The 27,312-nt window shown below is 38.8% G+C and overlaps 1 protein-coding gene across 2 annotated transcripts in view; it reads left to right on the top strand.

Moving 5' to 3' along the window:
* LOC143157485 (uncharacterized) overlaps positions 1–25,754 on the top strand; it is a 77,325-nt gene extending 51,571 nt beyond the window's left edge. The window contains exons 4-7 of one of the 2 annotated variants that reach the window (XR_012994804.1): positions 10,306–10,400; positions 12,235–12,326; positions 24,770–24,844; positions 25,354–25,754. Coding sequence is in view for 1 of the 2 variants with exons in the window: in XM_076332316.1 (XP_076188431.1) it covers positions 10,306–10,400; positions 12,235–12,282 (143 nt within the window). In the remaining variant the exon portion in view is untranslated. Of the gene's footprint in view, positions 1–10,305; positions 10,401–12,234; positions 12,327–24,769; positions 24,957–25,353 lie in introns of those variants that run through there. The other variant, XM_076332316.1, reaches the window with a different exon arrangement.
* Positions 25,755–27,312: the final 1,558 nt, after the last annotated feature.

Here is a 27,312-nt window from a genome sequence, read left to right on the forward strand (position 1 = left end):
ACTAAGGGCAGGGGAATCACCTATAGATCATAACAAGAAACGAGAAAGCAGTGCTACTTACTAAAACATTGGCACACAGATGCAACCCTGCATGATGTTTTAATAGCATAGGTATTAATAACTTGCAACGATAATCACCTCACACTTTTCTGGCTGCTGAGTACAGAACTGGTATATTTTCATACATAACTATTGATTGGCTTGTAAAATACACATTGAATGCTGTTGAGTAGCATTTTTTTTCCAGAAAACAAGACTCTGGCATACCATCCTCAAAAGATTGTTGACCTGTGGCCTTCTATCCATCTGCAACAAGGAGTGGAAAATAATAAGTGTCATCCCACTAGAAAATTAATAGGGAGATTTGTATCTTTCTTAGTATTGGCTTACTTTGAGATTATGGTCAGTTTGTTTTCATAATGTAAAATCATGAAGATAAACAGAGGCATTAACACCTTTATAAATATACAAAGCCAAGCTCTCATTCACAAGTTCATACCCATTTTAACTTCCTGACCACAAAGGAAGTTGTAGAGAGGATAAATTGGTATGTTGTTTTTATTGGGTGAATGTCTTTTTGTTAAATTCTCTTTTTAGAGTAAAATAGCAACATTTGGAAGTGGAATCCTCTTTACGGGTATAATTTTATTATAGTAGCAAGCATTGAACAATGTCAATGCTGTATAAAATAAAGATGAACCTCACTCCAAGGATCTTATATCAGAATTTCAGTCTGCAGTGTTGGCTCTTATGCTATCCAGTTCAATTCATCCATCTCCTGCCATGATCTTGATGTGCTCTGAAATTGCACCAAAGTATAGCTGGTCGCAAATTTCACACTTACCACTTTAGACAAGTGAAAGGTCAAGGGCTTACAACAGTTGAGCAGTTCCTTATCAGTACCACAAAGCACAGACAGGCATGGAAGTGACTGCAGGTCAGATCAGCTGTAATTTATACTAACTATATAAGTCCATACAGATCCATCCCACTACCCCCAGACAGCAGAATATGTATGTTTGAACATTGCTTACTTGTCTCACTTCTTATCTGCTCTGTGCAACATTGGAATCAAATATACATGCACACTTTCATTTAGTGCCATCCTTTTGTTTTCAGCATAAACAAACATTAAGTAGTTCTTTTAATGAAAAGCCTTTCCATATTTTGAGGGACTAGTTTAACTCCTAAAACAGAATTAAGACTTTAAAATAGCCAACTAACCAAAGGAAAAACAGGAGATGGAACTAGATGTGGTCTAGTATCTTGTTGAGAATGCTGCTAGAGGGAAAACATATAACAACATATTCAGTAAATTCTAAAATCTGAAAAATAGGCATTGCTTCTAGTCTACAATGAGAAATGATACTCAGCGTTGGTTTGAATATTACAATATGGGATAAAGAAAACCTAAAAAGTGCTTATTGAATTCCCTTGAATCATATTACCACGCTCCATTACTGCTGGCAACACTGTATTTATATATTTTTGTTTACAGGAATCTAACAGTATAGGACTACTGTTGATAATTTTAATGTTCATGAGTCACAGGACTGAGTTATGGATGTCTCCCAGACAGGGAGAAAGAGCAAACTTAACACTGATGACTTAACTTTCATTCCTGAATAAAATGAAAACAGTGACTGAACCTAAAAAAATTTAAAAATATAACTTCTGATGTGTAGCTACTTTACTACTTGGTTTTGTCCTACAAAGGCCTCAGTTACAGATTCACAACCAGTCTTGGCCAAGAAGAAATGAAGACCCCTTTATCCTGCAAAAAAATTCCATATTTTTTTTTTTTTTTTTAATTTTTAGAACTGGGGTTGTTAATGTTCCACTTTTGAAGTAATTTCTTTTTTGAATTGTCATGTTTTAAAAGGAATTTAAATAGATGATGATCACAGAAAAATAAAAAAATAAAAATCCCTTTTTGGGTATAGCCACACTTTGGTTTGTTTTCTAAATTTGACACTCAAGTCAAACAGCTGGTTTCCTTCCTCACATTGTTTACCCAACAGTGCAGTTCAGCACATCAGTTTATTCCTGATTAACAGAATCTTTTTCGCGGATATAAAATATTTGACTTTGACTACCCTGTTTTCAGTATTAGTGGCCTACTAGAATTGTATCATACACTATTATTCTAGCATAGATTATTCTTTTTGTGCAAGCAGTTCTGTAGTTATTGTTATCAGACACTATAAAATATATGAAAATTTCTTTGGAATCGCTTTTAATCGTATGATATACCAAGAAGCTAATTTTTACATAAGCCATGCAAAAAGCACTTCAGTTGTTTGTTAAATCAGGACGAATTAGTCCCCCATATCCAAACTAGCTCTGAATACAGATAACAATGATACCTTAAACTTTCAGTGCCAAGGTCTGGTAAAAAAGGGTTTTGGAGTCAGTTGGAATTATTGGCTTAGTATGTACCACATTCAGTCTGTCCATTGCATAACACTTCAAAATGCTGTTCAAGCAAAATATGTATATTTTCTCTTGGACAAGAAAATAATTTTGAGATTTCTTCAAGCATGATGGTGGCATAGGCCATACCATAGTATCTTTGCACTATTGCAATACAAATCAGTAATAATGAATCTTGGCCTTTTATGTCATTGGACATATCTGATGCAATATGGAAGATGAGTTACAATGTATTGCATGCATAACTGGAATAGTTGCTGGAAATAATAGATATCAACAGAAGAAAAGCGGAAGCTATCACCAAAAGTAAATCACGATCAGCTACTCATCTGACATTGATCTTTGGAACTGAAGGAGAACTGGATCATTTGAGCATAACTACCCATCTTTCACATCAAAATGGTGGCATAAGTACGTGTAGGAAAATATCTCCTAAAAGAAGAGGGCAAGGATTTGCCTCAGGTTGTTGCTCCACTCAATGTGAAGTTAGCTGAAATTCAAATTGTGAAATAATAAATTTGACAGAAATTAAAAGTTTATTCTTTACCTCCCAGTGCATGCAGTAACTTAAAGCCAGACACCAACAAACAAATTGGCAGCTGGCATTTTAGCCTGTGAGGTGTTAGCCATCTGGTCCCACAAAATAAAACATTTATTTGATTTGTCTTAAGTATCTAAGATAAGAGATTACCAAGATACAAAGGCATTAAGATTTTGCTTTCAGAATGTTGGAACACCTTTTCCTTGGAATTTCATCAAGAGTATACGTACTCATTACTATGTATTTGTCTCTGCTAAGTCAGATGAGGAAGTTCAGAATAAAAGTTGTGTTCAGAAATTCCCATATGGTTTTGAGTAACAGCTGCTATAGCACAAGCCAAGTGGCACACTCAGCTTTATATAACACTACCTACATTGTGCTTTCTGTTACAGGGTTCCTTTCACTCATTCCCTTCTCTACAAGTACACTGGTCCCATCGGTTAGAATATCCAAAGGAATTTCTTTTTTCATGAAACTGCATTGCTAATGGTTTCTGCAGTACTCCTGATGTCTCATAATATTAAAAGCTTATTTGAAAAGTTTACTGTTGCTAATGTTGGCTTCAGCAACAAAATAATTTGAAGATACTACTGCGGTATCTATCCTTCATATGATCCTGAAATGGTTGAATACCAACCTAATATTGACAAGATATCTGAAATCTACCAAGGGATTTAATATTGCTCTGTCCTGAGCACACCATTTGTGTGGGAACGTTTCACCACTAGATGATAGGTGGTAAAACTAAAACCGATCACCCAAAGTGAGACTTAAAATAGCAGCAAATTCTTCTTTGGTAAGATTTGGCAGTGCTCTGTTTCTGTTCATCTTGCTCAGGGTTTTGGGTATGCACAGGAGGACATCAGTGGTACCCTTGCTTTCTAACACCAGAGGCTTTACCACAAAGCAAAGCAAGGGCTTCTTACAGTGCCTTTTCACTGAGATTCTGTTGAAATTAAAGGCTTAGCTGCTCAGGTTCATGCAAGTTATGCTCACAGGCCCTGAAAAGTATTCTGGGACACTGCTGTTTTCTAAGGTTCATGCTTATTTGCATGAAGTCATCCAATCCTAGCCAGGAATTTTTCTGCTGATGTGGATTATCAATCAATAAAAATTTCCCATGGATTTTACACATGCAGAAGAACATAGTAGTTTAAGCTCACTTACTAGTGAGCAACAGAAGTGCTCACTTCAAAATGTCAGTGGGGAAAAAAAAAAAAATCTAAGAGTAAATCCCAACTCCAGCATCTTTACAAATAAATTCCATATAATTTACAACTACAGATATCTAAAGAACTTTAAATTAATGGTTATCCCAAAGCATGCTGCAGGGCAGAGTTGAGGTTGTTGGTTTCATAAGCTGGTTGTTTTTTTTTTACCTTATGCTAAACCTGGAATCCTTTCAGATGAACTGCGGGTATGGAAGGGGTACGCACCTTGTTTGGCCTTCAGTGTTCAGGGGTTATAAGACACAATGCATGTCCTCAGCTCCCCATTGCGCTCACTGGGGAGACAGGATGCAGAGCAAATCAAGCTATTTTCAGTTCTGTTGACAGCACAGAAGTGCCACAAAACTGAGGAGTGATGATGTGTTGTAATTTACTATAAAAAATTTCTTCTCCAGGTTAAGTGAACTATTAACATTTTCCACAAAAGCCACAAGGTGTTCATTTCCAAGGGAGAAACCATCAATTCTGCCAATACTAAATTAAAGTTCTTCAATTAGGGGACTATCGCTTATCACAACAACATGGCAGAATATAACAAGGCATTGCAGAGAGGGTATGAGGCAAGAAAACTAGTACTTAAATAGAGGCTTTCAAAGATAATAGAGAGATCAGTACATATTAAGGTTAGCCAGCAGTCTAGAACAGTAGGGAAAAACTTGAAAAGGAGACAGGTGATGTTTTTGAAAGGTTCTCTTTTGCAGTAAAATTCAAAGTGCTGCCTCTGCTGTATTCGCAGTGATGCTTTAACAACATGCTTAGCTCTCAGTACCATTCATTAACCATTATTACAGTTTTCATCAGGGAGCAACAAAGGCCAGAGGGTCCCTAAGGGGCATGGAGCCAAGGAGAATAACCTGGCCAGCAGTGCAGGGGCCACCCCACAGTACCTGAGCAGGGCAAGCTCAGAGATAGTAGCCAGGTCCAACCAAGAGTTGAAATCACCAGGCAAGTTCATGGTGATGAAGCAGGTCTGAGGTCAAGCCAGGAAGTCAGTCTGCAGGTCAGAGTCGGGTCCAGCAATTGCCAAACAGTCCCCAGGTCAAGCTGGGAAGTCAGTCCACAGAGGCCAGGGTCAACTGGACACATTGCCAGGCAAGGACATAGCTGTAGCTGAGCTGAAAACCAGCACTCCTCCAGAGTAGCTTAGGGAAAAAAAGAAGGTGCAGGGCAGAGCTTAAGTAGAGCTCCTGGACCCATGGGTGTGGGTGGAGGCCCCAGCTGAGGCAGGTCAAGGCCATTAAGGCCTATTAGTGCACTCAGGCCCCCTGACTAAGTACTGTGTGCTACCTAAAATTTCACTACCTGCTGTGTTTATCACATCTGCTAAATATTGTTGACCCTTGTTCTAGGGTTAGGAATATTTTAGCTGGTTTTGCTATGTTTGTGCTGTAGCTTGAGCACTTCTTATCTAGATACTGTTGGATGATACTTAAAAGAAGTTAATTTCTTTCACACAGGAAGGCTTTTCCTCAAAAAAACCCTAAAATCTGCATCTGAAATGCTCTTTCTGTGCATTTATAAAGAACACCTAGGAGTATAATGGTCTGTTCCTCTGAATGATCGATAAAATGGTGCAGACTGGAAGGATGGGATGAGAAATAGACATGACCAGACAGAAGCAGTTGTAAGTCTTGGACTCAGACACTAAAGGCAGGATTTAACTGTCTAAATGCAAGTACTTTCCATTTGAGGTGCCCTAGAGTATCCAAGATACCCACACATATGATCTTTGCCAACAGGCTTTAAACCAGGTATGTCAGGGGATGGTGATGACAGCTTGCAGATAAGTGAGGGAACAGAAGTCGGGGTAGTAAATAGATGGGACAGGGTGGCAGGAGCAAGAGAGCCCTCAGGAAGGATAAGACAGGTTAAAAGAAGGTTTGCCTCAAGTGTTTGTGCACAAATGCACACAGTCCGAGAAGCAAACAGGAGGAGCTAGAGCTCTGTGTGCGGGCGCAGAACTAAGACATCATGAGAATAACTGAGATGTGGCAGGAGCTCTGCATTGTAAAGAGCATACAGGCTCTTTAGGAACAACAGGCAGGGAAGAGAAGGAAGGGGGAGTTCTATCTGTGTAAGGGAGCAGCCTGGATGTATGGAACAGAAGATAGGGTGACTGAGGGCTTGTGGGTCATGATCAGAGGAGAGGCTGGTAAGAGCAACATTGTAGTGGGAATCTGTTACAAATCATGTGGTCAATATTAGGAAATGGATGAAGTCTTCTTTAAGCAATGCAAGAAAGTCACCAGATCACCGACCCTGGTTCTTATGGATTGCCACCCTAGCATTGGAAGATTCTGCTGAAAAGGACCTGGGGGTCCTGGTGGGCAGTAGACTAAGCATACTGGAGGTATCAACAAGAGCGTAGCCAGTAGATCAAAGAGTAATTATTCCCCTCTGTTTGCCGTTTGTGAGGCTGCATTTGGAATACTGCCTTCAGTTTTGGGCTCCCCAATATGAGGAAGATGCTGGTAAACTTGAGCAAGTCTAGCACAGAGCTACCAAGATGGTCAGGAGGCTAGAGCACATGCCCTGTCAGGAGAACCTGAAGGAACTGTGCTTCTTTGGAGGGCAAGATTGTTTAGGGAAGGTGTGGGCGCCTACTAGCAGCTTTCAGATATCTAAGAGGAGGTTTCTACGAAGACAGAGCTAATTTCTTTACTAAGGAGCACAGTGGGAGAATGAGAGCCATAAATTTAAACAGGGAAGGTTACAGCTGGAAATAAGGAAAGAAATGTTCCACTGCGAGGATAATTAAGCATTGGAACAGGGGCCCAAAGAAATTATGGAATCTCCATCCTTGGAGGTTTTCAAGGCTCAACTGGACAAAGCCCAGAGCAACCTCATCTGAATGCAGTGTTGACCCTCCTTTGAGCAGGGTCTTGGACTGGAGACCTCTTGAGGTTCCTTCCAGCTGGAAGGATACGCAATTCTGTTGTATGTGGGACATACATGGTGCTGAAATCACAGGAGACTCTAGCTCTTCTGGAATGGATATAGGCTACATGGAAAACCCAAGGGCATGTCAGATGGCTTTAAGGGCTTGTGTTTAGGCAAATGAAAGCCTGCTTGACTTTGCAAAGTGGCCAGGTGACACATTGATCTTCCCATCATGAGTGAAGTATATGCAGAGGAGTATATGCCTACCTCTTCTTTTTCCATCTCTTTTTAGCTGTTTTATCAACTTAGAATTCATTTCAGGGGAGTTTATCTTTACGGTCTTCTGACCAGATGGAAAGACTTTTCTGGCAATTCCAAACAAGTAAAATTCTCTTTCCAAAATGCCATTCAAATTAGGGACCATGTTTCAAGGTTGGATCAGCACATTCTTGATGAATTTCAAGTCCATACTATAATAGACACCACTGAAGCTAAAAATAGGGACAGGAGTAAAATAGACTTTAAAGTGTTCAATCAAATAAGTAATAATCTAATGAAAAACAGTCTGACATGATATTATTGTGGACAGGTCACAACAAAATCTTTATTCTGCTTTAATTTAAATGCTGATGGGCTTGTGTTGTATGTTGCTATATTAAGGATGTATCTGACACAGCTTCCCTGCCACAGGTCTTGTCAGGGTTGAGATTTCATGTTCACATACCAGTGTATATCAGTGAGATGGGTTATTACTTCCAACTGATTTTTGTTATTTATGAAAATATAAGGGAAATAAAATGCAGAGCAGGGATTTTCTAACTTCAACAACTTAATGCAGCTCCGAGCAGATTCAAGTTTTGTTTTTGCTATCTATACATTATGCTGTAGTGTTGCCTATTAAATTCAAGCCGAGCAGAAGAAAAGGACGGATTTGCATATCCATTTCCATTCAAGTTATGGACTTTTAAATTTGTGTTGCTTGTGCCTATAGACTAACGAGTGCACCATTATGGAAGAGGCTTAGTATGTCACTGCACTTGGCATGTCCAGGTTTTTGCTCGGCATATAATATTTTGAGAGCCATTTTTTTCAAGCATAGCGTAATAGGCTTTAACTTTGCTAAGCTTTTCTGCCAGGCCTCCAATGCCCTGCTGTTCTATTATATTGAACTTGTAAGCAGGACGCTCTGCCAGGCTCACCCAGATTACTGCTGCAATAAGGGCCCTGCTGAGTGACTAGTGTCATGATAAGTGCTAGGGAGGGAGTTCACCATCTTGGCATACTGTTCTCATCTTATTAAATTCAGCTTTGTGGAAGCAGGGAGTCTGCCTCTCGGCCTCACTGGCTCTGGCTCAGTCCAACTGCTACTGTCAGACAATATGAAAATAGGAACCACCACAGCTAATGGCAGGTGCTGCACCACCACAGCTGAGGAAAAAAGAGAGCTTTTTCTTTTTTTCTTTTTTCTCTTTTTTTTATAGGCACTTGACTGGATTGATTTGAAAACATTTAGCTTTTTAATATTATTATAGCCCTCATACCCACAGATACTTGCTGAGCCACTGTTCTTTTTGAACATGTTTATTCTGTCCACTTTATACAGCCTCCTTTGTTCTTGTTTACTTACATTCAGGAAATATAATGTAGCAAACAAGCCCTTGGAACAGGTCTGATACCATTCCGATTTGGTAAAGGATGATATTGTAAAGATCCAGTCCTGACATCCATATTCAGGCAAAACTCCCTACTGAGTGTTGCCCGAGGAATATTTCCTGAATTCCAGTCTTGGGTTTCTACTGGGGGTGAAGCGAGTTAGCTGTTCAAGCCCCCCTGAACTCAGTGACACCTGCTTACCTAATTCTCATATTTCTTTTAAAAATCTAACCTTTAGTTTTGGGTGGAGGATTCAGAATCTTCCCAGAGCCCTAAAATGACCAGCTGTGATCTGAGTGTAAGCTATGCTGCTGAATGCAGCAGGAAAAGCACAACTTTCATAGAAAGGAGAGAGAGAACAGGGGAATATGTGTTTGTGAGCCATCCCTATGGAGAGGAAGAAAATAAAAGTCACTCATTTTGTACTATGAATTTCCACAGTAGTAAAGCATGGCTTAGTTCTGAATATCAGTTTCCAAAAGAGTATTTGCCCTTTATTTTTGAGCCTAAGGCTCTTTTGAGCTAAGAATGAAAAAGCCCTTCCCAAGGGCTTGTGGAAGGATAGATAAATTACTTCTGCACTTGCTGGTGTCTGAGCACATACAGAGTCTTCCTTGACATCAGCAAATACATTGTTTCTCACTGTTCAACAATAAATGTTCAAATAACCCCATTATTGTCACTTCAATGTTTTGTAAATTGGACATGATCAACACATGCAGTGTAACCTTCCTGACAGAAATATCGACGTGGTCCAGCTACAGAAGTCATTATATAGCAAAACCAAGTTGGGATCAATAGAAGTCCAGATTTTCAAATGCGTTTATGGCAGGCTTTGCTAAGTCTCGCAGGTTGCAGTTCAGCAGCACACTTGTTGGCCACGTCAGTCTTCATAAGAGTGACAGGTTTGATTAGACTCTTCGAGAGAGGCTGATTCAAAATTTCAGACGAAATAAGATCTTTCTGCCAATTTGCAATATCACATTCACAATCCATTCCAGACTCATCAAAGGTAGGGAATAAAGGACTTAACATTTTAATCCCCCCTGAGAAAATGAATAAGGAAATTATGTCTCCAAAAAGTGCGATTTTTTTTTTTCTTGAAAAACAAGAGTGGAGAACTATTAGTGAAGCTGACTACCATGAATATTGTGTGTCAGACCTTTCAAATCCCAGGCAATTGGCATGCAAGGGAATTGTTGTCAAAATTCAAGGGCAAATGAAAGGATAAACCAAATCTATCTGGTCAAGTTCATTTGTTAGACAAGTCCAATTTGTTTATACCTGTTCTTCATTTCTGTATCTCATTCATAAAGTTGTCATTTGTAAAGGTTTTTAAATGTTCTTTCTAAGTCACACTTTTTTTTCTTCTTTTTTTTTTTTTTTTTAATTCCTTAAGTCTTTCTTGTTATCCTGATTCACTGTGATGGTATGGGGGGGGGTGGGGGTGGGGGAGTTGTTGTGGTCACTGTGTGGTCCACGCAGAGCAAATTGCCAAGAAAAACATGATTAATTTAGAAGAGGTTTTAACCTTAACTTTTCTCTTTTTATCCACCTCTCTCACTATAGACTTAAAAAGTTTACTTGAAATTCAGAACACTGCAGCTAATGAGTGGATTACAGTGGAATGGTTGCTGGAAATTGTCCAGAAGTGTAACCAAGAGGTAAGTAGAGAAAGCTAACAATCTCAAGTGAAGTTTTTGCATTATATGAAATTGGTTTTATTTTGTTTTACTTTGAGAAAACACAAAGATCTCAGGCTTAGATCTTTGCCACTGAATCCAGGCTTGGAATCAATAAATGTGGGGTGACTGTGGCATGATTTGGAAAATATTTTATGAGGAATGCATGGAATCTACTCCAACTTAGAGATGACACTGATCTCTAGCTGTTGTGCCTGTGAACATGGAACAAAGAAGGTGTCTGTCAACACTAATCAAACAGATTTATCTTTGGTTTTCATGCTGTAATTTAAGTGATTCAACGAGGAGTTGCTCCTCTGTCAGATTCTGAGGGATTAGATGGCCTTGGGATGTTCTCTTTGTGAGGGGGAACATCAACTCAGGATTCAGTTGTTTCAGATTTTACTTCTTTTTAATATGGAAGAAGAATGTCCCTGAAATATTCCAACCGAGCAGCAAAATTGTAACAGGGTAGCAGAGCTGGACCCACTCTTTTCCGTGGTAAATCTGGATCTTGAAACTTGATTCCTTCTTCAGTGATTCTGCAGCTGAAGAGTCTAGTGCTTTTAAATTGTGACAGTCAGGTGGGCAAGACATTCTGAATGAAGGTGGGCCTATAAAAAAATATTCACACTTGTCTTCCATTCATCACATAAAAATAACATAGAGTGCACTACCAAAGACAAGTGCACCTTACCATCACACTTCAGGCATCCTTTGTCCTGGTTAGCTGACAACCTCTTTTCGCAAAAGACTTTGTCAAGTACAACAGATAGATAGACATACACTAGCTACATAAGCCCAGGTATGCCTGTAGTATGTTGGGAAAAGTAGTCAACGTAAAAAACTGAAACAATGGACCAATCATGTAGTCATTTTAATTAAGTCAAGTTATTTGTGTTTGGTTTTATATATATGTATATCTTTTTCTAACTATATGAAAACAGCATTTTTTGATGTGGCAGTTTGGAGATAAATATACCCTTGCAGTGTTTGTAGCAGGCGCACTGAATCATTATGCTAGTGCACAAGAGTGAAAGAGAAAAACAAATGAATCTATTATTTTCACTGTCCAAGTTGAATGAAATGTGAAAAATAAACAAACGGTACAGATGGTGAAACAGTTTAAATTTTTAATACTCTTCCAGTGTTAATCATTTCCGATATTTATAACAGCATGATAGCAACATATATTAAAATATGTTATTTTATTCTAAAAAAAAAAAATTAAGCAGATGAGCAATTCACAATTTTCAGCAAAGTCGTATTTAAAAATATTTTTGGAACATTATAAGTTAAAATTTTCCTGCATGAATATTAAACAATCTGTTCAAATGCTAAATCTTTGGCAGGATCTTATTTCTGTCTACTGCAGATAACATATCTGAAAACTTACATATGCTCATTTCTTTTACTTTATTAATTTGCTAAGTCCAGTAATGTAAGTGTAGAACTAGAATGTAAGCAGAACTAGAATTCTCAGTAACTCTCTCCATTGTTTTTCAGTATTTTCACAAACAGAACACAAATTTTGGAGAGAATCCCAAATGGCAGGTGCTGACACTAAGTAGAGACAGGAACAGTCTTCTTGTTAACATATTATCTACTCCTCACCTACCACTGCTCTGTTACAAAACTCATTGACAATGAAAGCTAAATGACCTAACTGAAAACTAATTCAGTATTGTTACAAATATTTCAGACAGCTACATAAACCTTTCTGCAGCTTAAATGCAAACCAAGCAAAGAACCTCTGAAATCTTCTCTGTGCCTAGCCATGCTGGATAACATCCAAGCAACTATATTTTCTTTCCAGAGCAAATTTAAAGCATTCTTTGCAAAAGGTGGCGTCCTGGAGAGATGAACTGGGAAAACAGAAAGACAGATGGAGGAAATCAAATGAATCAGGTACTGCTGCTTGCACAAGGAAGTGAATGAGGAGGACAAGTAGTTGATATGACCTTAGTAGATTCATATTGCTGTGTAACAGACCCATTAATAAATTATATGATGTTAGAGTATTCTATACGTTAACAGTTGATCTAAATAGTCTCATCTCAAGTCACAAGAGACTCCATCTCCTTAACCACCATCTCTAATTTCTTTCTTTCGTGTCCCTGAGGGATACTATGACTCCTAACTTGTTAGAGAAGACTTGAAGGAATATGTTGGTTTATACAGAGTTGCAGGGAGTGAATGTAATGATATTTATAATACTTCTTCAAATTACTTTTGCTTTTGATACCAAAATGGCAAATACTGAGAAGCTAACATTTAGGTCCCCTAATTAAGAGAAAAATACAGCTCTCACAGGCCTTGTTCTTGTGTTCAGTAGTTTCCTCCAAATTTGGAGAAACAAGCACACTTTCAGGTCTGTTACTGTCCTATTGCCCTCCCATTCTAAAGATGACCGTGGCTGCTTGGTGGGTATTGACAGGTTTATCAGGAATATCATGGGGCCTGTTCTGTGGAGGTGAAGTTTTCTTGTCAGAAGCAATGGAATGGTTGACTGTGTCCCCATTAAGTGAATATAATATTTTTCAAGAGAACAACCAGTCTAAACTGTTCAAAGGCTTTGGGGGGGGAGGGAATTACTAGGCATTTCTCACAAAAATGTTAATTTTTAATTTTTTACCCCCCAAAAATTAAATGTAGTTCTTTTTGCAGTGAGATATTTGATTTATCATCTCCTCATTCATATTCCTCTTTTCTTCCTTTCTTTCCCACTGGAAGCAAAGAGAAGGAAGAAAAAGAGTGAAAATGGAAACGAGAAGCTCTTTGAACTGAGTTCATACCAATGACAGATATCATAGGAAAGAAATGAGAAAGGAGAAAAGCTCTGTCAGCTTCCTACAACTACATAAATCTCCTTTTCATTGTTCTTCCCTTTCTTCTGTCAAAGCCCAGAGTGTGCCTCTTTTTCTCCTAGGTTGAAGAGCCAAAGAGCTCTTTTGCATAAGATCAGAGACAGGTAAGTGGGCAGTGACTATGAAGGATATCTTTTTATTTAGAGGTCCCCATGAAGGATCATTCTGTTAAAGTTACTGACTGTGCTGTCAGTTCATAGAGCTTTCTTTTTTATTTTCTCCTTTAACTTGTGGATTGAACTTCCACATTACCTAGCTGGATAGTGATGTTCAACTCATCCTAATTGTGTAGCATTCTGCTATTATGGAGGTGCTATGCCTCCTTAATATGCCTTACCTTTCTTCTGAGGGAGCTAACATCCTAGTTTTCCATACTCCTTTTGGAAACTGTAACCCTGTGGTAGATGCTATCAGCCTTGTAAGTTTTGCTGGATAAATACAAAACGGTAGTCTTAACTTGCTTCTAGGCAACTGATACAGGGAGAAGAGGATGCTTAGCGGGTACCCCCTTAACGGGTAGGTACCTATTGCACTGCCAAGATTTTCCAAAATGGTTAGTGGCTGAAGGTGTTTTGGCTGGTGGGGGCCCCAGCTGAGATACCTTGTAATGAGCCTGATTTTTGGAAAACAGCCTTTGAAACCAGGCCTTTAACAACAAGCACTAGTCGCGCTCAGATGCTTGGCAATATGCCGCCTTGTTTTCCTCCTTGATTTTTGCAGGCCTCACTGTAGACCATCTCTGGTGACTATCACAAAGCCTGTCTATATTAAAAGATAATTTAGCTCATACCTGTGATAGATTCACATCCTTTACATATCAGCCACAAGAGGGGGATGTGGAATACTCACTGAACAGTAGGTTTTAGTCCACTGTTTCTGACAGTTGTCAGTGTTATTGATAGCTTTTATGATTTTTACCATCCGGCGACTTTTAGCACCAGGCTTATTTTCCTGGAGATCATGGCTTGCAACAGTCTCTTTTGAGTTAGGAGCAACCTTTAGAGGGGGTTCAGATGAAAATATTCTGTCACCTAAATTTGACCCCCTTTTACTCTTTAATAGAACAGTTACAGTTGTTAAACACTTTCAGAGAACTATGCAGCTATCTCAACGCAGAAAAAGGGATTAATGGTACAACATGAGTTTTTTTCCAATAAATAAATTCTAATTGATACGTAGATTCTAATCACAGGAAACCTGTTTTACAGCAACTGTACTGTGATGGGCTATTTTAGGGGCAGAGTGGTGCATACTGTAGAAAATTTGTACATGAGGGCAAAAGGAATAGACAATTGCTTTTGGGGACTGTGTAGATTAGTACATCATTGCATACTAACAAAGTGCTAATTGCTCCTTTTGACCACGGGCCCAGTTTACAGAGCTTTAGCACAAATGTGCCCTGTGCACTAAATTACAAAACTAACACTGCATTATTTCTCAGTACAGCTTGCAAATTCTTGTAGGGCAGTATGCATTAGCCTTAATTGGATGCAAAGAAAAAGGATGGTATAGAGATACTCACTTGCAATTTGGAAAGAACAGCCCTGGTGCTAATTACCCAGGTTGCAAATGTTGCATTTGCTTTGTGATGATAGTAGTAAAAGCAAACAGTATACATATATTTATATAATTTTAGGATTATTTTTTAATATTGTATATAATAACCACACAAGCAATAATTTGTCTCTACTTGGTATGTTAGCTAAAAAAACAGGTGTGAACTACTTTGAACAGGTTGTTGGTACTGATTTTAGAGAAATTTTAAAATAGCAGCTGTTCAGAAGATTTGCCAATTAGTTAATGACCATTTCACAATAACTGGGAAGGTAGAACAGAACCATGTAGAATAATCTCTCTTCTTTATCTTCGTTAGAATCGTACTCAGAAAGGTAGATGTTTTAGTTTGGAAAAATAGCATCTTATCTTTCTGCTCCTTTTCTGAAAGTCCAGTATTGTTTGCTCACAGACTCTTTCCACCCCTCGAAAAGGATAGAAAGAAGCATCACGACTGGATACACAAAGAGTCAGTAAGAGATTTCACTTGTTTGGAAAGGCATAAATCTACAGGTGTCATTCCCATTCTGCTGCACATCACTTAAACCTTGCCTGCACCGGACTCTTGATTTTGTTGTTCTGCTAACAGGGAAATTTGAAGATCAGGCTTCTTTCACATATTTGTTTGGTCCCTTTTTTTTCATACAGGAGTTCTTATAGGTCTGACACTTTCTTTAGATAGGCCGCCTAGCACTAACTGAATTTAATTTCTACTGTAATTTAATTCTAGCTCTTCAAATTCTTCATTTGGGATTTGAAGACTCTAGTGCTAGAGGCCCAACCTGAGACTTCAGGCATGCATTGTAGTATTTGAGGGTAGGGCATCTATTACAGTATTTTAGTAAGGAAAAGGTATTTGGAAAGGGAAAAAAAAAAGACGCTATAGGGAATAATCCAGTGTTGTGAAAAGAATAGACTAAAATATTTTGTGGGTTTTCCTTTCACACATTGTTAAAAAAATATGAATACTGAATAACACAAATTCCACTCTCTAGTCTGTCTTTTATAATAAACGAGTTGATAAAAAAAAGTATAAAATGCAACTGAAAAGGACAGGTATGTGTCACCATAAGGGCACTCTGTGTCACAAAGCAAGTGTGCCTTAGCGCCAGCCAAAACAACCACCCACTCAGGGTACTGAAGGGTAGGCATGCTGTTATGACCCAGATTCAAATGGTGAGAGTAGGAGTGAGAAAGTGAAAGTGTTAATAATACTTCAAACACAGAGCTAATGGGAGGGGAATTTCTGGGATTCCCCTTTCATTCCTATTCTCTTTCAAAAGAAAACTACAGAGTTCCCTCTGAAAAAAAAGTCTCTTTGGCTTATCACCAAATGTTGAATTTTTTAGACTAATGATGTCCAGCAGAACTGTGTCCCTGTCCTGGCTGGAAATACATGTGTGAGTACTGAAGAGGGATAGATGAATTGAGAGGTATAAAAAATCTCAGAGGACTTGAAACTTTGACTAGTGCTGAAACACTTTTTGAGAATGGAAAAAGATGGGTAATTTAAAATACTGACATACTTCTTTGCTTTGCTGCAGCTGATATAAATTTAAAAGACAATAAATCTGTTGCATCCATCGACACCAAATCCAGCAGCTTGCCCCACCAAATAGCTTGCACAATGGCTTTTTGGAGAGGATGGAGCATATGCTTACCATACTGCTACAAAAATTCCTTTTTCTTACTCCTTCATGTGCCTAACTCAGTTCATTCTTATTACAACGAGCATTGTTATGCTGCTGAAGTGTTTAATATTTTATATTTTACAGAAATACTAGGAAGCCTTCCAACTCAGATAGGCTTTGTGTCATATTAACACTGAATGTGGTTAAACAAGAGTTATCATTAGCAAATTCAACCATTTTACAGTGGTTGCTTTTTTAGTTTTTAATTAAGTTTAATAATTAAGAAATTAAAGCTTGATCAGACTCTAGCAGCACCTATGTTGAACAACACTCATAGATACAAATTACTTGATCCGCTGCAAGTAGGTGACTCATGTAGGTAGATTCTGTATAACAGACATAAGGACGGCAGCATCAAGCTCTCTGAAAACTTCTATGCCTCAGGAAGTCCTGTATTCAATGCATTTTCACATAATAAGTGTAGTGCAGTAAAGATAATCATGTGGTAGTTCTCTCTTTAACTTGTTAAAACTAAAGTGGGTTACAGGGCTACCACTATCTCTTTCTGTTAATGTTTTCTTCCTTTGATGTAGGCAGCTTTTCGGTCGTAAAGAATGAGAAATGTCACTATGTGGTTGCTTGCTTACAATATATAGAATTACTCCAATAAATATGACTTTTTTGCAAAATAGAAATGATTTATTTACACTATCAGTTGTGCTTGTGGAGAGACTCCCCTAAGGTAGAGCATAAATGAATTAAAAGTGGGGCTCAGGGGTGACTCGTTAGCCTGCCTTCCTCTGAAGCTTTCTGGTGTTTGCAAGAGGGGGTAATGGAAGGTGGAGGAGGAGAAGGAGGAGATTATCTCCTTTTGTGATGGCTCTTGTCAAGGCTTTTTCTCCCAGTGACTGAGTGCAGATATTGAAAGTCTGTTCTATCTCCCCAATGTCTGATGTCAACATCGGATGTCATCCTTAGCAGCAGCAGCAGCCGCTGTGACAGTAAAAGGCAAACAGTGGAAGACATAGCCAAAATGTTGAAGTCCCTGCTTCCCTCCTCAGGGCTAACAAAGCATGCAGAGACCTACATTCTGAACTTGGGATGCAGCTGTTAAAAGCACTGTAGTTTTCCAACCTGTGTGTCTGGAAAACTTCGTGATTGCAAGTGATTTGGACAAGTCTGGCTTTTGAAGCAAAGTAAAAACTGGGTTCTGAAAGTTTGAAAGTGTAACAACTGAGTAAGAATGGCAGAATTTCACACCTCTTATTTCAGATTTTCAAAAGAGGCAAAATAATGTGCCTGGTGTTTTAACTCAGCTTTGTTTTTAATAAAATAAAATATACAACAATATAAAACTATATGGATGGAATTAAATGAGCCATACAATATACCCCAGAAACTGCAACAAATTGCATCTGCATAGAAATCTTCATTCTAAGGGTCAGTTTGAGAAGTATTCACTTCACATAAAAGTTGTTTCTTAGTCTCATCACATTTCCTGGTACAGTGGAACTGTTAGTAATGTATAGCAGTATTGGAAAACACTTTAAAATTACTGTATCCAAGGACTGGAGTGAGTTGCCTTACAGTAGGTTGTCATGCTGTTTCTTTTTCTTCTTTTTTTTTCAACTGCCATCTGTGCTCCATAATTTAGGTTTTCATTAAAGCAAAAATCAGCTGTAAGGATTTCAGTCTCATTCACATTAAAACCCCTTGGAATAACTGAGAACCTGATCGTATAGTTACAAAGAAAAACAATGAAATTCCATCCTCTTCTCTTCCAGTTTGTATGTGATCCTCATCAGTTTAAAATCTGGGCAGTATGGAGTCATGTGGAGGCACAAACAGAAACCAAATACCAAGTGTTGTAATGAAGCTCCTTTACCCTTCTGCAAGCTTGCAATGTATCTCTGAGAGGTCAGAAATATCCTATTAATCTCAATGCAGTATCAGCTTGGAGATCTAATGACAGTAACCTAACTGTCCACTTTATTAGCCATTTCATTTTTGATCGAAGTGTATGACATTAGGTGTATGGAGATTGGCACAGATTGCTCTATGCAGTAAACATGAGTAACTGGAGAGATAAACTACTAGCAGTCTGAATTGCTAATTAAGACAAAACCTGAAATTTCCTGTGATAACTTTAAAAACATGTTTATTTTATTTATTTATTTATTTATTTTAAATCCATTGGGTGGGTTTTTAGGAACAGCACTGCATTTTTCCCATCCTTGCGTTTGTATCATTTTGAATTGTAGAAGAACTCAGGTGGAAAACAAAACTTACTAGTAATTAATATTACTATTTCCATTGACACCACTATCCAAAATGTTGAGGGAACTCGGTAGTGGTTCAGATGTTGGTTTTGTACTTCACATGAAAGAGGCCACCTGGTGGTGCGGGTATCAGCGTAACTCCAACTTGTCAATGGTGCTCAGGAAGTGATGCCATCATGAATTGTTAGAAGATTAACTGTAGATTGAAAAAGAAAATAATCAGTGAAACAAATTGCCTTTCCTCCCCTCCACCCCAAAATTGTTTGTATTATGTTTGTTAATGTTTGTTGTTGGTTTCCCATATGAAAACATGGTTTTCATACTGTTTCAAGAAGCTTTTGAAAATGGCATTGACAAAAACAGGCTCGGTATAACTCCGTGAAAATGAGAGCCTTTTTAATATTCTGAAAGTTGGCATTCTGAAACTGTTTTATCTTTTTCTGGATAGCACCAGCCATTTGATTTCTCCAATAATTTCTTCCAATTTTTTCCCATTTCTTCCAATAATTCCCTTCTGGGCTTTGGGGGGGCAGGAGGGAGGGTCTACGTTCAAAGTACTAACCAGGCGTGACCTGATTTAAGTTGTAAAAACTGAGATTCATGAAGCCTGAATTAATGTTTGCACAGCCCTTGAAACATATACGGTGCAGTATAATTGCTGAGTGCAACATAATTGTTAATTATTTTGGTGTGGCTTCAGGCAACATAAAAACAGCAGTGTGCTCACACTCTTCATCTGCAGGAGACACCAGAAATCACAGGATTAAAAGGAATACCGTATTGTATAGGCCAGTAACAGGAAAAAACGGTGTGGGGGAGAAATCCTGGCATTCTGAAACATGACTCTGCTAAAACACAGTATTTCATGGGAGATTTGTGTGATACTTTAAGGTAAAATGTTTATCAGTAAAATTCATATTACCTTGCAAATGGGAAATAGCAGTTCTGCTGGCATTAGTTAAAGTGAGAGGATGCAAGGCAGGTTCATGGTTAGAAAACTGTTCAGCAGATTGCTTTTCTTTTACTAATGCAACACAGAATGAGGCAACACCAGTAAAGGGAAAAAGAGAGCTTTGTGAGCAGAATAGCCAGTGGCTTGACCGAGTGGTGGTGCAGTTCGTGCATTTTCCAAGTAAATTCCTTAGAAACCGGTGTAATTGGTGAGTAATGTTTTACTGAATTGGTCTCTAGATTGTCACTGGAATGGAGTGAGAAATTGCGGTGTGTGAGTGCCAGCTGCATGCTGCAGCTGCAGTTCTTCAGGAGGCTGGGTCTAACTTCTTGCCGAATGAAGTCTGGAGAAACGACAGAGCCTTAAAGCTCCTGATCCTCCTTGCTATCCTGCAACAGAGAAGATGTCCTAGGGTGAAATGCTGATTCTGTTAAGTCAGTGCCAAAGCTCCAGCTGACTACAGCAGGAGCTGGGTTTCACGCTGGTTTTTGCCCTTAGAAAAGTAGACACCGTGAGTGCACTTAGGCATCTTTGTGAGAATCGTTGTGGCTGCGCCTGGGGAACATTCAATCAACACGGAACTCTGCTTTTTACCTGGAATCAACACCCATCTTGTGTCAGATCCATGTGTCGTCTCTCTGTTTCCCTGCTATGCGGCTGTGACAGAGCTCATGTGCTGTAAGAAAGTCAGAGCTTGCTCTCCTGTGGGTCTCCTGTGTGGAGCCTGATCCATGGAAATGGAAGGGGTTTGCAGACCATACTCACCACTGTGCCACGGGAAGGAGTTGCAGGCTCTGTGCACTGTGGACATGGACAGACGTGGAGTTTTGTTACCGTAGTTGCTCTGGTCTCCAAAGGTTTTTTTTTAGGTTTCAGCTCACGAGGATGTGCAGGGCAGAAGGAGGTGATATGAAATGATACTCAGAAAAGATTTGGTTCCTCATCCACACACACCAGTGCAAAATTGAATAGTAAAGAAAAGCTACTTTTATATAGCCGGTGTAACTGAAAAAGAGTATCGTTTCACAGTACAAAATCACTATGGAATTGCCAGGCCTTGTATTAATTTGGTTTATATCACACAGAGTAGTGTGCACCAGTAAAAAATTAACAACTAGGTATTTTGAAAGGAATGGTACATGTTACTTACTTGTGGGTTTCATGTTGGAGACATTTTTTCTGATATTGGAGGTACTTTCACATGCAAAACTTCACCCACAACAAATGACTCAGACCTAGGAAAGCAACCCCAGTGAGAAGGCTGCTTGGTAAATGATGAACTGGCAGGGACATAGAGATTTTATAGAGAAAGCAGTTTGAATACGTCTCATGTGACTAATGGGATATGCTATCACTCGCAGTCTCTACTGAGTATAGCATGTGTACAATATAAAAACATGTTATTTTGCAAAGTTTTTATGTATCTGGGAGATATTTAGCAGCACACTTACAAAGCTGGTGGAAATCTCTTCAGCTAAGTTACCTTTGTTATCTTGTAGCTTGTCCCACTTGAAAGATTAACAGAAATCCAACACAATGGTACAGGGATACATGTATTCAGCTGTTTATATGTAAGTTTACATTAGATCTGCTTGTCCTTATAGCATTTGTGGAAGCTTTGTGGGGATCTTTTTCTTAGCCACAGTGATTATAGCTCCCAACTATTTTGTGTCATGGTAATACCCTTGCAGATTACTGCATTTATCGGAGGAACCAAGGCGGAAAGTATCTAGAACACTGAATTTCTGATGGGTTTAACAAAGTGTGATGTTCAGGGGAGTTTTAGATCATCTTCTCTGGTTTTTAATGTATAGTGGGGCTTAGAATAGTCAACTGTTACTGTAGGGATATTTATGTTAAAAAACCCTTAAATGTATCTGTATTTAACATGCAAAATGCTTAAACGTAGGCAGACTCACAAATGATTCAGATCAAATAGCTATACAGCTTTAAATAGCGCTGAAGTCAAATATGACCTATATGCCACCTAGTAGTCAAGATAGATCAGAAGATACAGAACAAAAATGACTGATTGACCAATCCCATGTTAAAGAAATTGGAATTTAAGTGATGATTTAACAAGAAAACAAACAAAAATAAACTGAGCTTTAATTATGCTGATACAGAAAGACTATGGAGAATTATTCGAGAGAAAGAAAAGTAAGTGCTACAAGAACAGACGTTCTTTGGCATTCCTTTGAGAAATATAAAAAGCAGAGATAATCAAACTCATATTACAAATTTGGAACATACGTGTCAACTCCGGAAGATACTCTGCATTTCCAGAGACAAGGGTTTCTAATGTAATGATTAGAAAAATCTTTGAGTTCACTCTAGGCTTAAGTGGATGGTATTAATTATCAATTATATAAAATTTCCTCAGATATTTTAGAAATGTAATGAAAACAACTAAATCTCCATGTGGAGAAATACGCCAGCCATATCAATATAGCAATCACAATGGCTCTTTTAAATTAAAATAGAAAAAATCTGCCTATTTGTATGAAAGGCAAATTGTGTTAAAATATTTCAAAATAGCATAATAGTTGAAAAGCCTTATTTAAACCATAAAATGTAAGTACTTTTCTAGATAACCAAGTATAGAGCTGCTTTTAAGAGAAGTAGACGCCAGTAGGTATGTCAGTTCAGTTATTGCTTAAAATATGAAGTTTAAGTTATTGTGGAAGAAACAGAAGTCCTACTTCTATGTTGGCTCTTTTTGGTTCTTTCCTACTGGATTCCCTTGGGATGTGATTGATACAATCCCAGTGACAGGGAAGCAATACCAGATAGGGCATAGTTCTAAGACAGTTGAATTATAAGCCAAGAAAAAAGAAATGCCAGTTGGCCAAACACGGGAAGTACAACTCTGTCAGTTTGTTAGTCATTATGTCTCTGTCACAAATGAAAGTAGTATAAAGAAAGTCTATGTATAAAGAAAGTAGTATAAAGAAAGTCTAATATGTTTCTAGCTCCTGACTGTATTGAAATATTGCTCCCATATGATGTTGAAATGGTCCTCTCTACTATGTTGATGGTGGTATTTTCATTTGACTTTGTTCATATTTCACATGTTGATTCATCATTTTACGTTCCAGCTTCAATCACAGAGAACTAACATCTAAGCATGCCTGTCTAGCAGTTAGTTGTCCAGCCCATGTTACCCTACCTAACTTACAAGACTGTCACAGAAAATAGTGGCAGAATGTAAGTGATGTTTAATTATAGCATGGGTGCTACTTCTATCCTTGCTAAGAGGCCTGTTACTTGTCATAGATGGAAATTAGGTTGGCCTGACCTGATTCAATCTTAACAAATGATTCCTAGCTGTTGCTTTTCTTTGTATTAGATCCTGGGCTTATAATCTTACGTGATTATTTGTTGAGCTGAGTTAGGCTGGCCAGCTGCTGGGTACGATCGTGTGGTTATGTTACCAATATAAGCTTGGCCTGGGCTGTTTTCCTCCTTCACATCATTCGCTTGTTCCTTTTTGCTTGTGTGGCATTGGTATCCACACAGCCACACACCAAGTAAAATTAAGGATCTGATCCAGCAGAGCTAACCCAGCTGGGAGGAGAGGGGTAGAAAGGGAGGTGGGAAGAGTTTTCAGACAAATCGGTTCCTTGACCTGGCTTACCACACAGCTGCAAAAATGCCAGTGCTAACACTAGGGAGATGGCCAGATGTGTGGGACAAAGTGTGACTGCCCCGCCCATTGACTACCTACACATACGTTGGGTTAAAATGATTATCAGCTCCTCTTTCTCCCTGTGCAAACCAGCACGGTGGTTACTTATTTCCCGTCTTTTAGAACCTCTTGTATCCCTGAGGTTATAAAAAATAATTGCTAATGGCTTTAAATTACTTTTTCCAGTTCCTCATGAGCTCTAGGCCATAGCAAATTTCATCAGGTGTATACAATTTAGAAACCTCTAACCTATCAAAGTAACCTCTGACTTGTTCTTTCCCTTTCCTAGCCTGAGTTCTTGCTTTACATCACTGTGTTAGTTCTCAGATCGTGCGTAACCTCCCAAGGCTGCAGTTTCATGTTTGTTGACTAAATAGTATTCCTGTCCCAGTTGCTCTGGTGTTTGTCACGGGACATCACCCTCCAAGCTGTGCTGGTGCAAGTGGTTGGGAGTCAGTTTTCTGGATTAAATCAGGGAATTGATCCAAACTGAAAAAGTCATGTTTTATTAATTGCTTTATTTTAACCCGAATCCCCGAGGGGACAGCATGCCAATGAAAACAAGCCGGGGATTGGGAATACCTTAAGCCACTGACCACTTTCTATTGTGAAAACAAGCTCCTGCAAAGACTTCAGCAAAACAGCTTCAGACTTACATGATTGCAGCTGAGATTAAAATCTGGCCTTGATGCATCAACCATCTGTTTCCATCCCAAGAAAAGAGACTCAGCAGGAATATCTGTAATTCTGAGGACAGGATTCTGGTTTCATTCCTGTAGTTATATATCACAAATAACTACTGATAGTGCTGGAGTTGTTTTCTTGTTTATTCCAGTGTATATTGTTTGAGAACCTACTCTCCAGAAAACTACAGAATGAAAGGCATGCTTTGGGACAGTCCTGGATTTCAGTCTCTCCAGGTTTACACCAGCATAACTCCTGGATTCATACCAGTCTAGCTCAGAATATAGCCTTTTTTAAGCAATATGAAATGCATATAATTTTGTCTCAACAACTTCGGAGGAGTGTACCTCACCACTGCTATCTTGGTAGTCCTAATTAAATGTGACGTTTTTTCACTCCTTGAATTTTGCCCATATTTGAAGTGACCTGCACAGGGACTGTATGAAATCTGTGAAGCAAAAAACCACAGAGATGCCTGTATTTTTATTTTCTGCAAATCCAATTAAAAACATATAAAATAGAAATGAAAATAAATACAATGAGATTAATTTCAATTAAAGTGATCATCACTCGGGGATGTCATCTTCCTGACCATTGTGTTTGCTAGCAGTTACAGAAAAAGTTTTAAAAATATGGATAAGCATTTTGACTAGATTGCTGAATTTTCTGCTGTTCTTTTTTATCTGTTTCTATTAGTTACATCTGGTGCACAGTGGCACCCACTGATTAACGTCGCCACTGCTATGATGAAGTATGCACTTCCGTTTCGTGGTAAGAATTAAAAGAACTGGGAACCAGTGTTTATAACACATGCTGGAAGAAAATGTTACATATCTGTTGACTTAATAGCTAAAAGAATATAGCAAAAGATCAGAGGGATGAAATGCACTGTTCTTTTGTGTACATCTATGGGCTCATGTTTACACAAAACATGACAGACAATTTGGAATACATTAAAAAAAGTTTTGTCTTCTTGCCTGATTTGCATACCTCTTCAAACTTGCACATAGCATAGGATATATTTGTTCAGTATAAATTAGTTTTAATAGCGTCTTCTTTTTTGTCACACCATTCCTCCTTTCCTCCTGTCAGAATCCTGACTTTGCCTCCATTTTCGTCTTGTACCTTCTTCTTTCCTGCTGTGGAGTAGATTTGCATATAAAGCCAATTAATAAATACATCACAGAAAGAACATCAGTTTTTTGGCGGTCTCTGCTCTGGAACCCAACTATTGGGGATATTTACAGATGTTCCTCTCTTTACATCTTCTCCTCCTGCAGCATCGACAAGTCTTGCTACCTTCTCCTTCTGCATGACCACACAGGAACCATCTGTCTCCCTTGCAGGCTTAGCTTCAGTCTCTCTGCTTCTGCAACTTCAGCAAGCATATCCTTCTTCAGCTTCCAAATTTACAGGCCTGATTCTCCACTCTACCTGTAGAGGATTTCCTAAAAGGCACCATCAGCAGAGCTGGCTTCTTCCTTTTTTATGCACCAAGGCAGATGCTTCACTAAATCCCTGCATGTCACTCAAGGACTGAGACTGCCTGGATGTCATTCTGAAGGAGGAAACTTCACCTGGAAGCACATGTAACATCACACAATGCTTAAAGAAGATACCACTGGTTAGTCTGTTAATCCACAACCAATTCGTGTTTTTTTCCTCAAATACATCCTAGTACATTGTAAAGCACTACTGTTTTCAGGCTTTTTTTTTTCAGAATTTGTTGTGAGTCATGATTGTAATTTTTGCAGGTCATCCACTGCAATCCAAAGAAGAGAAAAACTGCAAGTATTATGTTTGGTATTCATCGGCATGTGTGATGGGTACATATTTTGCATATGTGCTTTAGTTCTTTCAGGGAACTCCAGGGAATTTCTCAGTTGATGTATGTGGGCTAGTGGGAAGATTTGGGTGTTCTCACCATGTTATGAGTGTCTAAGTGGTCATATATATAAGTGTTCATATGACATTCTGGTCCTTAACCATGAGTCAACAGTGTGCTGATGAAGGCTAACCACATATCACATTAGTAAAACAGTGGGCAGCAGGTTGAGGAAAATGACCGTTCCCCACTATTTGGTACCTGTGAGATCACTTCTGGAAGTCTGTGTCCAGTTTGAGGCACTGTGGTACAAGAATAATACTGACATATGGGGGGTCTATACTTTGGTAAGATATGCATCTTACCAATGCATATGGGGGATCTTACCAATGTATACAAATACCTGAAGGGAAGGTGCAATGAGGACAGAGCCAGGCTCCTTCCAGTGGTACCCAGTGACAGGACAAGAGGCAATGGGCACCTACTGAAACACAGGAGGGTCCCTCTGAACATAAGGAAGTATTTTTTTGCTATGAGGGTGACTGAGCACTGACACGGGTTGCCCAGAGAGGTTGTGGTGTCTCCATCCTTTGAGACATTCAAAAGCCATCTGGACATAGTCCTAGGCAACCAGCTCTAAGTGGCCCTGCTTGAGCAGGAGCGTTGGACCAGATAACATTCAGAGGTCACTTCCAACTTCAGCCATGCTGTGATTCTGAGACATACAGGAGCAAATCCAGTGGAGGGGGCAGAAAGATGATTAGAGAAGCATATGTCGTAGCAGGCTATGGAGAAGATCATGGTGAGGGTGGGCAAACACTGGAACAGGGGCTCAGACCGATCACGGAATCTCCATCCTTGGTGATATTCAGAACATGACTGGTCAAAGCCCTGAGCAACCTGATCTAACTTACAAGTCAGGTCTGATTTAAGTTCCTTTAGGCAATCTTTAGGTTGGTCCTTAGGCAACCTAAATTATTCCATGATTTTATGTAAAATTTAACCAAGACTTTCCTCTCTTTGCCGGTCTCAATGAATGCAGTGATATTTAAAGCAGGGCACAACATAAAACCCAAGCTGTTGGCAAAGATTAGTAGTATGAATATATTTTGATATCTTTGTTATTATTTTGCACTGCATTTGTGGAGCAAGGACCAGAACTGTTGAATGTGCTACATGGGCGTATGTGGTATGACCAATATCCATTTATACGTTATTTCATAGAAGAGTGCCCTGAAGATGTGACTACAAGAAGCTGGGGTTTAGGATATGCTGTACAACAGGCTGTTTTGGTTAAGTGTTAATACCACAGGCTTTAAAGATATGACATGAACACAACTTTCCAGAGAAAACTTGGACACTTCTCCTGCAAAAAAAGCTTATGATAGATCCATCCCCTCCTGCCATTTCAGCT

Source organism: Aptenodytes patagonicus, chromosome 2 (genome assembly GCF_965638725.1).
Source record: "Aptenodytes patagonicus chromosome 2, bAptPat1.pri.cur, whole genome shotgun sequence".
Taxonomy (NCBI): Eukaryota; Metazoa; Chordata; class Aves; order Sphenisciformes; family Spheniscidae; genus Aptenodytes; species Aptenodytes patagonicus.